General features: G+C 41.3%; 1 protein-coding gene across 1 annotated transcript; it reads left to right on the forward strand.

Annotated features, from left to right (window-relative positions):
* On the forward strand, nt 1-10,630 carry leo1 (LEO1 homolog, Paf1/RNA polymerase II complex component). Its single transcript, XM_070904263.1, has 14 exons — nt 1-73; nt 1,480-1,628; nt 2,720-3,009; nt 4,012-4,220; nt 4,504-4,608; nt 4,773-4,876; nt 5,076-5,224; nt 5,516-5,600; nt 5,782-5,876; nt 5,979-6,113; nt 7,805-7,940; nt 9,645-9,837; nt 9,945-10,042; nt 10,317-10,630. Exons 1-14 carry the CDS (start codon nt 16-18, stop codon nt 10,434-10,436), a joined length of 1,926 nt encoding a protein of 641 aa, XP_070760364.1. The 5' UTR covers nt 1-15; the 3' UTR covers nt 10,437-10,630.

Genomic DNA, 10,630 nt, shown 5'->3' on the forward strand with positions numbered 1-10,630 from the left:
TACAGTTTGGAAGAAATGGCGGACATGGATGAATTGTTCGGGAGTGATGGGGACAGCGACAATGATCAGCGAGGTAATGATGTCTCTCAGCCGGTGGAAGTCTTATATGTGTAAGAAGTTAGCTTATTAGAGGTATCGAGTTTTTACCGATGCAAAGCAGAAATTAGTTTTGCCGGAACGATGATCTGAAAAACGGGAACCTGAACGTTACTGATAATGTCTTACATGCATGATCAGGATATTTTCTAAACTCAAGCTTTGTTAGAAACAAGTACACGTTTGTTATATCCTTCATTCGGTTAGCTTTTTATTTAAGCTAGCGTTAACATGCTAGCTAAAACATCATGCTAATGAAAGGGCTGAAACTGTGTTTGAATTAGTTAGCTGAGCTGGAAGTCGTCCCAACTAACGACTGCAATAACATTAAGGTGTTTCTCAAGCACATGTTCAGACCAGCCAGCGTTAATGTTATTGTGCTCAAAAGGCCAACTAGTGCTTGTAATCTGTTTTTACGTTTTTAAGTCAGGTCAGTATGGGAGACTATACAGAAACTGTGTATTTCATTCTTCACTGATAACCTAGTAATTATGTCACATTTTCTCTACAGCCATCTAAAACTGTCAATCTAATCTCATGCCATGCAAACACCAGCTTTAGCTGTAAAATATGTATTTCAAAGTTTCTCAATATACACCGATCCGGTATGTAACTTATTCACAGTATGCTTTGGGGAGGATGATGTTGACAACATCCTTTTTTATCACAGTTTATGTAATTGTTGGCCTCTTTATTAGGCACACCAGTAAAATCTAATGCAATGCAACACAACAGCTCCGCCATAAATTCTACCTTTACAGTAATTTGATTGACACTGTCAGAGGTAATGATTATCTTATGCTTGTTATTGAGGGTATAGTTTGCAGTGGCGTTGTACTGGACTGCATTATATTGACAAAGTCTCTTGACTGTAGACAAATGTATATATTGTCATGTTGCCCACTCCTAATATTGACTTCCAGGGTCAGTAACAGTGATGTTAAAAAAAAACGTGAAATATTTTCTGCCTTGGCTCTGTTTCTGCAATACAGCAATACACTGTGAGGAGAATATTTGGCATTCTGGCAAAATCAGATTATTTAAATTGACAAAACATTTATGTTCGAAAGGTTCTGGCAGTTGACTGGAATATTTTGAAAGTGAGCATATACACAATGAGTTCATTAATAGATCGGCCTGGGAGAAATTCATTAGAAAAGCAATGCAATCTATTCTGATTGCAGAAGCTTACATTGTGTGAAAAGAGATGCATGTACCTGTAGTGTTTTGAGAGAACGAGCTATCTCAGTCAAGAACTGAGCAATTAAGAAAAACTGTAATGTGCTTGAATGTGTCACTCAGCAACCACAACATTCACCTGCTGTGAACTGATGAACTGAAATATGTGCCAGAAGAAAAACAGTCTACTTTATTGTGTTTCAGAGTCTGGCTCTGGCTCCGGTTCAGACTCTGAGCAAGAGAGACCCCGATCTGCCAGCAACGCCTCAGGCAGCGGCAGCGACAGTGAGCGGGAACGGGATGATGATGATGAAGAGGAAGGCCAGGAGGCAGGAAAACCCAGTATAAATAAGGTGTGTGGATGTAGGTTCGACAGTGCCAGAGTAGACAACAGTCAGACATGCTCTACCAGCTAGCCAGACCCCTATCTAATGATCACTTAATTAAACATTAGTTTAATAATGTCATTTTTATCATTCAGCTCCTACAGTGATCTCTGAGGAGTAATAGGGATGGAAAGGCAAGAAACAAATGAACATCTCTGTCTTACATTCGTATTTTATTGTGCCTGGATTTTCATATCCGTGACATTAGACAGCTACATAAGACTTGTAAGCCATTAGGCTTATAATTACAACAAGAGGAGAAACAGAAGTCTCCCCAAGGAAACTCACCAAAACACATTGGCTTAAATACTCAGATCCACGTCTTCTCATTCACAATGTCATTGTTATCTAGAACAAAGGATCATTTTGAGCTTTGGTTTGACACTGTAAAGTGTGTGAACAGTGAAACACGACTTTAATTACATGAAATGCATGAATTGCAAAGTAATTGATGAAAAACTGTGTAAGCCAATTTAAAACAGGTTAACATACACACTGAGATCATCACACAAGTAAAAGTGTCTACCATATGTATTATAGAGATGGACGATATAGCTAATTTTATTGCAATAAAATGTTTAATTTCAGTCTATCGATTTTTAATGACCTATTTTTAATAAAGACCAGGAGGAAAAAAAGGTAGAATTTCACTACTTTATTTTAAATGTAACCACCTTCCTTTGAATTTGCCACACTTGCGAGCTGACCTGTTCTTTCTCATTAACAATTTCCTCACCGTCAGCACTCATTTTCTCACTCCACGCTGTTTTCGTTGTTGTGTCACATGTTGATGGTGCAACCAAACAACACACCTGTTAAATTATTGGCTCTTTGCGTGTCACAGCCATGTATTGAATGTGATTCTACTAACCATTGAAATAATAAATACAAACACAACACCCATGTTGTGTTTATTTATTTTTTCCTTCTTTTTAAAAGTTATAACTGTGCACTGATTGAAAAGTATACTGGAGTGTTGCGTGTGCACTCATATAGATATGGAATGATGGCGATCTGTACATCAGCTGAACGTACTCCCCTTTCCTTCTACCTGATAGGAGCTTTTTGGGGACGACAGCGAGGATGAGCAACACAGTCAACACAGCGGCAGCGACAACCAGTCTGAACGATCAGGGAACCAGTCGGACGCCAGCATGCACTCAGACCAGGGGGACATCGATCACTCTGATGCAGAGCAACACAGCGGCTCGGAGCACGGCCATCGAGATGAGGATGAAGACGAGGAGGAAGGGGGCCACCGGTCAGACGGAGGAAGCCCAGCTGGCAGCGGGATGTCTGGAGCAGGGAGCCCTCACTCTGAGAGGGGCAGTGTCCGTTCAGACAGAAGGTACGCAAACACACACTGACGGTGCCGCAGTGTTTAACTGAGATAACATGAAGCCAGAGGAGACACGATGTTGGTGCGGATTTTAAGATTTACAGAGAGAGTATTTTAAAGATGTACTGATATGTTACTGTGCATTCTTTTTGTAGAGAATAATGACAACATTGTCAACAAATCCAACGGAAAAAAACAAAACCCACAAGTTGATTCCACTAATAAGTATTTCCTGTAAGTCAGATATAACTTATTTCTCTGTCAAAACCTTTTAAAAAAGAATTCATATATCTAACCTTGAGTTAATCAGGTAATCTGAAATGTCCCTTCATAATGAACACAGGCACTATAGTTTATTTTGAGTCAACCCAACATACACGTCCTGCTGCTGTAAATTACTCAGTAGAGCACCAAATGTGTATTAATCCATAACTAAAAATAGTCTCCAACAAGTACACTATTTACTCCTGTTTGTTTGCTAAAACTGCAGTGCCCAGCTGTTTTATGACATTTCTTAGCCTTCACACATATGTGACCTGGTTGAAAGATCTTCGTCTTCAGCAGGATTGAATGGGCTTGTGGCTGAGAGCCATAGACAGACTGCACAGTGATACTATTTACAATTAAACATTTAGTCTGTAAAGCGTCACACAAAAGTGAAAAATGCCCAAATCACAATTTCCCAGAGCCCATGGTGACATCTTCAGTTTGCTTATTTTGTGCAACCAACACCCCAAAACCCAAAGAGATTGAATTTACGATGATATAAACCACAGAAAAGCAGGAAGGCCTCACGGTGTTTTTTAATTAAAGGATGGATCAGTTCAACTATCGATTAGTTTTCTGCTGATTAACTAAACGTTTAAGCACTTATCACAAAATGTACTTGTGTTTCTTCATCTTGGAAGAAACCTGTAATGTTATTAAAAGACACTTTCCTTTGTTGTCAGCTGACCAGGTTTTCATTTCTTGATATATATATTTCTTCCAATGTGTTTTGTTTTAAACCAGCGTGCACAGTGATCCTGGGACTCCGCAGTCGGGGCCAGGAACCCCTCACTCCGATGGAGAGGCTTCTGGCAGGGAGAACCAGTCAGATGATGAGAAGTGGGAAGGAGGTGCCAAGAGCGACCAGTCAGAGGATGAGGAGGAGAAACGTCATTATTCTGATGAAGAAAGAGAGAACTCGGATGACGAGGGCCCGGGGAACAGGAAGTCAGGTACTCTCAGGGTCTGGTGTTAAAGATGGATGGATCATGAGCCAGCCTTCTGTGTTAATCTAGACACATTTGATTTCGTGGAAGAGGATTGGGGCCATATGTGAAACCTCCTGAGCTCTGAGGTTAATCTCAGAACTTTAGAGATTAATATGAGATTAATCTTAGATTCTTTGCATGTGGTAATGATCCTTTTTCATTTACTGTAAGACGTGTTCATGTGTCCCCTACCTTTAGTTAATACCATGATGTGGAAATTATCACCTGTTGTGGTTTTATTTTTCAGAGTCTGCAAAGGGAAGTGATAGTGAAGATGATTTCCTCAGGCAGAAAACCAAAGCAAAACCTGCCTCTGATTCAGATTCAGACAGTGATATCGGAACAAAGAAAAGTAAGAAACCGTTACTGCTACTGTAACTACGACTGTTTTTACTGCAAATCTGACCTTGTTGGTTCTTACAAGTTAAATTTAAATTTTATTAGGTGCAGCTGAATTTGGGATTTTTATTGCACTTCTGTACTTAAAAGTAGTCCCTCTTTCATATTGTTGCACAGATAAGACGACGTCAGTAGCAGCAGCAGACGACCTGTTTGGAGAGGCAGACGACATCTCTTCAGACAGCGATGCAGAGAAGCCGCCGACCCCGGGACAGCCCCTGGTATCTGTCTTTCCTCTCGCTCTCTGTCTCTTTCATCAAGCCTCTTTAATTGTGCCGAGTCCTTTTTCACAAGAGTTCCCAAATCTCTTTTTCTCAGAGCCTCTCGCTAAGCCTCTCCGAGCTGATCCCTATTATCATGGGTCATTGAATCATACAGTGCTTTTTGAAATGTTCTCTTCTTCTCCCTCTCTGCCGATAGGATGCAGAGGATGGGATGGAGGGGGAGCATGCAGAAGAGGAGCCTGCGCCCGAAACTCGAATCGAAGTGGAGATCCCAAAAGTCAGCACAGACCTGGGATCTGACCTTTATTTTGTCAAGTTGCCCAACTTCCTGTCTGTGGAGCCCAGGTCAGAACCTAGGCACTGTCAATAAATAAAATACATTTTTTTTATTTTACAATAAACACATATAGCTCCTTTTAAAATGCAGGGAAAAGATCAAAAGATGTAAAAGGGATGAGATAATGCATATTTTCAGACACTTTCAATAGTGTCTGCTGCCTAGCATCCTTTTACTCTGCTGCTAGTGAGGATTTACAGTCTTTGTAGTGTTCAGCTAAATGTTTTGGTGACTGTAAAATCTTCTGTGTAACTTGAAGGTGTATTTATTTTTGATCTACATTGAATCGTCCTTTACAGACCCTTTGATCCTCAGTACTATGAGGATGAGTTTGAGGATGAAGAAATGCTGGATGAAGAGGGACGGACCAGGCTCAAACTGAAGGTATGTAGGCCACCTTATGTGTGTATTTGAATGTGTTTGTAGTTGTCTGTGTGGGTATTCAATGGAAATAAATTGAAAGCATTAGCAGCCTCTAAGAAATCTTATATGTGATGCTTGTCAGTATATTCAGAAGTCACTGATTTTGTTGTCAAGAGAGTGACAATATAATTATCTCCCGCAGGTGGAGAATACAATTCGGTGGAGAGCCAAGAGAGACGAGGAGGGAAATGAAACACGAGAGAGCAACGCACGCATCGTCAAGTGGTCGGATGGCAGGTGTGTATTCTGTCAAGCTGGGTGTTATGGGAGTTATTGCACTGTGAACAGGACGTGCTCTGTACTTTCCGTGCTTTTAAATGTCTTTTTTTCTTGCCGCAGCATGTCCCTCCACCTGGGGAACGAAGTGTTTGATGTTTACAAAGCTCCTCTCCAGGGAGACCACAACCACCTGTTCATCCGACAGGGCACTGGACTGCAGGGACAGGCTGTGTTCAAAACCAAACTCACTTTCAGGTAATGCGGTAACATGCCATTGTTGTGTTGGTGACAGGCTGCTATTAAGAGCAGAGTCTCACACTCTTGAGGCAAAAACTATGAGTTGCTAGGGATACTCCTCCTCTGCCTGGCTGTCTGACAGCCGTACATGTACTAAATAAGCCCCAGGCTGCTTCTAATTCTAAACAACAACAATAGCAGCCTTCATTCAAGCTCCATTCAGAAATGTACTCTATGCTGTAAGTCCCTGGATCACCTTGTGCAAGCTGCCCAGGTTTCTCCCAATAAGAAGTGTGTAAGCCTCTTAGCGCCCCCAAAGTCCACCTGGATGTTCTGTCTTCTCAGACCACATGGGTCTAGTAGGACACTGGCCAAAGCTGCTTTAATACACAACAGCGCTCCGCGCTCCCTGACGGAACATTAACTGTTCTGATTGAGTATTCTCATCAGAGCAGAGTTTTGATTAGGATTAGAGCTGAAGCTGTTCAGGGTACAAATGGTTGGGACACAGTGTTTTTCTTTTTAAAGGAGAGCTTTAGGCAACTTCACAGATTAATGGAGCAAAAACATTCAAGATGGATACAGAGTTTAGGCTTAGTTTTTTTTCTGTTATTGCGGGTTAATGTACGATGCTCAATTATTCAAACAGAAGAGATTTTAAAAATGAGAGACATATTAATCTGAACACAAACATTTCCATGCGCGTCTATAGGCGTCTAGTGGTCTGTAGTGGGCAGGGTCATGAATTAGTTATAGGTTAAATCATAATCATTGTTAACAAATATGTTGCAAACATATCTCTAATGTGACCTAAGAGCCGCTAATTTAGGGAGTCATTTTTGTTTCTTGTTGTTGAGTGAAATTGACCCTTTTTATTAGAAAATGAATAAGCTGAGGCAGCAATAAATGTTGGTATCTATGCAGGCAGAAACAGAATAAAATGCTGATTCCACTTAAACCACTTTGGTATCAAAACATTTCACTATGTAATTTCATAAAAACAGTGAGGTAGAGGATCTACTGCTTGGCGACCGTGTGGAAAGCAGCACAGTTTCAAGCCATCGACAAGAAGTCTGAGGTGGATGATGCTTAAAGGTGCCATGTGGAGTTTTCCTGCAAACAAACACAGTTATGTTTGCATTTAGTATTTCTCAGCAAAACACACTGTGTGCATCATTGAACTAACACACATGTTGAATGAATTTCCTTCCTCAGAAGACATTTGCAAACAGGATTTTTTCAAATATACACCTACATTGTTTACATCCATATTTGCTTGCTAGCTGTCTTCTTACTTACCTCATTGCTTTGTTTCTTGGTGCATTAACTGCCACCGACTGTTAATCAGTGGAATAGCATGAAACCATTGGAAGGAATATGCATCACATAGCCCACATGCACGAGATAGGAAACACAACGGGGACCCACTCGTAAAAACATGGTTCCATAGCGCTACTAGTGGTCTAAAACTCCACAAGGTACCTTTTTAATGAGTGGATTAAAACTGGTTTGGCAGTATACATTGATGTATTTTGCCAGTATGTCGTTTTTATGGTTAATTTAGCTTTTTTGCCAAATTACCAAAAAAATGAAGGTAAAAATCAATGACAGAGGTGAGTTGCCCACTTAAAACTGTTAATGTTCAAGGGAGAAATATGCTCATTCACCTTAAATCTGACGACGGTGGTGTGTTTCTTCTATGTTTCCAGGCCCCACTCCACAGACAGTGCCACCCACAGGAAGATGACCCTGTCTCTGGCTGACCGCTGCTCCAAGACGCAGAAGATCAGAATCCTTCCCATGGCTGGACGAGATCCCGAGTCGCATCGCAACGAAATGATCAAGGTAACGCACCCTCACACGGTCTGTCCATCCGTGCTGTTCTGTTTGTCTTTCCACAGCCCCGTCTGAGAAGCTTTTGTCACCACAGGGACCAAAAAAAGGTTGCATGAGGCCAGTTGTTGCCAAGCATCGTGGACGGTTACATAAAGACATAACCTGACAGGGTTACATAATGAGGTCACGCAGCGGTCACTGGAATGGAAATATTGTCAGCAAGTCTGGGTAGGGGGGCTGGTTGTGTGTCAACTGTCAACCCAAACTCAAAGTACAGCTGATAGCATAGTTTATAGTTTCACTGTGCTCAGCGCTCACCTGAGGCACTGGGACAGTACCTGTGAAGATGTGCAGCCCCTGCCGTTGTTGAACTTAGAAACACAATTTTGATACCAACTGTTCTCACATGCCAGATTATCTTTATACCCACATGTTTCAACACACATGCTGTATAATCATCACTATAAGTATCAGCGTACTCTGATTTCGGCATGATCTGTAACTGAAGGCAGTGTAGGAGCTGGTAATGTCAAAAGTCTTAATAAACACCACTGCACGTGACTTTCCACATCATTTGCAATGGTACTTGCCAGTTACATTTGTACTGGAATTAAACTACAACAGAAGGTTTAGCAATTTGTTGTTTTTTTGTTTGTTTTTTCATTGGACATCTTAATTACAATTGGAAAGATCCAGCAAAGCAGCTTTGTCTTCCAAAGTACAGCTTATTCAGCAGGGTGACGACTTGAAAGGGTTTTGGCTAACTCTCAGTAGCTGATTGGCTGCCGAAATTGACAGATGGACGGCAAATATTGTGTTACAAACATTTGTGAAGTCTTTGACAAGGGATTATGTCAAGTTTTTTTTTTGCTCCTGTATACTCGATGATATTATTCGCTATTATTCACATCCGTCTGACTAGCATGATCGCCATACTTCTGGTCCATATTTTGACACAGAACTCGGGTTTAGTGCTCCCATTGTAGCTTGTTAAACTGATCAACATGGCAGCCGTTCAGTTGCACTTGCAGCTCATTTCTATTACATCTGTAGTGTATCTGTAGACTTGGATGCATCCCATGTGCTTCCAGCATCTTGAGTTTGACTGTAGCGTCAAACCTTTTAACTGTAATCCCCACTCTTTCTCTTCTACGCCTTGAGCTCTCCATTTAAAATTGATGGAGTACTTTATTAATGCAAGTAGGAAATTGCTTTGTTACAGCAGCCATGTTGCATCAATCACAAAACAATAAGCAGGATAAGGGCACTCAAGGAGGTGGATATGAAACGAAGTACAGTTGAAAAACCATAAATAATCTCTTGTTTGAAAAGAAAAAATGTTTTTTTAGCTAACCCTAATTAAAACAGCCCCAAAATGAACCTTTATTGGTTTTATTATTATTAATTATTTGATTGAAGAAATAACTGATGATATTTTGTAAACAGTTGACTGAATCTTAATTCTCCAAATAACATTTTCATTCTTGTTAATATTTGTAAAGATGTCACCTTACAGTTTATATGAAGAGAGATGAATGAAATCCACTTTTTCCCCACACTCATCTTTGAAATACCAAACAGTGAATTTCTTATCACATGAATTATGCAGTTACTCAGTGTAACAAAAGAAGATTTAGAATTATCAGCAAGAAACAAAATGTCCAACTTGAAGCCAGTGCTTAAAATAATTCCCACCGGTGTCTCTCCTGGCAGAAAGAGGAGGAGAGGCTGCGAGCTTCTATCCGCAGAGAGTCCCAGCAGAGGAGGATGAGGGAGAAGCAGCACCAGAGAGGCCTGAGCAGCAGTTACCTGGAGCCCGACCGCTACGATGACGAGGAGGAGGGCGAGGAAGCCATCAGCCTGGCAGCCATCAAGAGCAAATACAAGGGAGGAGGAGGCCTGAGAGGTGAGGACAAATAGATGTTATATTCTCCCAAGTTGGACATTTTTTTATGAAGTCACTGAGGTCTAATGAGCATCCTCCTTTTTCTACCCCCCCTCCATCCAATCCAGAGGAGCGAGCGAGGATCTACTCGTCAGACAGCGATGAAGGCTCTGACGACGACAAGGCCCAGAGGCTGATGAAGGCCAAGAAGCTAGACAGCGATGAGGTAGGTGTAGTAACCTGCTGGACAGACAGGGGGCAGTGTGGTGCAGGACTTTGGGGAGGTTAAAAAGCCAACTTGTCACATTACCCTCTTGTGAACTGAACAGGACAGGAAATACTAGTCCTTCTAAAGAACATGCACTTAATTCTGACTGTTTCTGCAAAAAGTAAAGTTGTGGTGAGAATAAAAAAGTCAACTGTAACATGACGAACTGTACAGAATGTCTGCTGACACTTATCTTATCAGAGCATCATCTCGTATGTTCTGTTTTGTGCAGGAGGGCGAGGGATCAGGCAAGAGAAAGGCAGATGACGACGAGGAGGAGGAAATGGCCACCAAGAAGGCCAAGAAATATGTCATCAGCGACGAAGAGGAGGAGGAAGAGGATGACGAATAATTCACTTTTTTATCATTCCACTGTATTATCAGTGCTCAGCCCACATGGTATATAAACAGCCATATTTTGTTTTGTAGATTTTCTTAAGACCTGTGTGTGCGTGCGTGCGTGCATGTGTGTGTTTGTGTGGGTGAGTGTGTTTGTGTGTGTGTGTGTTTGCTTGTTTATGTTGTGTACAGCAGAGGTGAGAAATA

This window comes from Enoplosus armatus, chromosome 1 (genome assembly GCF_043641665.1).
Source record: "Enoplosus armatus isolate fEnoArm2 chromosome 1, fEnoArm2.hap1, whole genome shotgun sequence".
NCBI lineage: Eukaryota > Metazoa > Chordata > Actinopteri > Centrarchiformes > Enoplosidae > Enoplosus > Enoplosus armatus.

Bases quoted from the DNA above. Each gene is read 5' to 3' on its own strand.
- leo1 (XM_070904263.1), top strand. From the start codon at position 16: ATGGCGGACATGGATGAATTGTTCGGGAGTGATGGGGACAGCGACAAT. The intron at 6,114-7,804 runs GTAATGCGGTAA...CTATGTTTCCAG, and splicing joins AAAACCAAACTCACTTTCAG to GCCCCACTCCACAGACAGTG. The intron at 10,043-10,316 runs GTAGGTGTAGTA...TGTTTTGTGCAG, and splicing joins AGAAGCTAGACAGCGATGAG to GAGGGCGAGGGATCAGGCAA.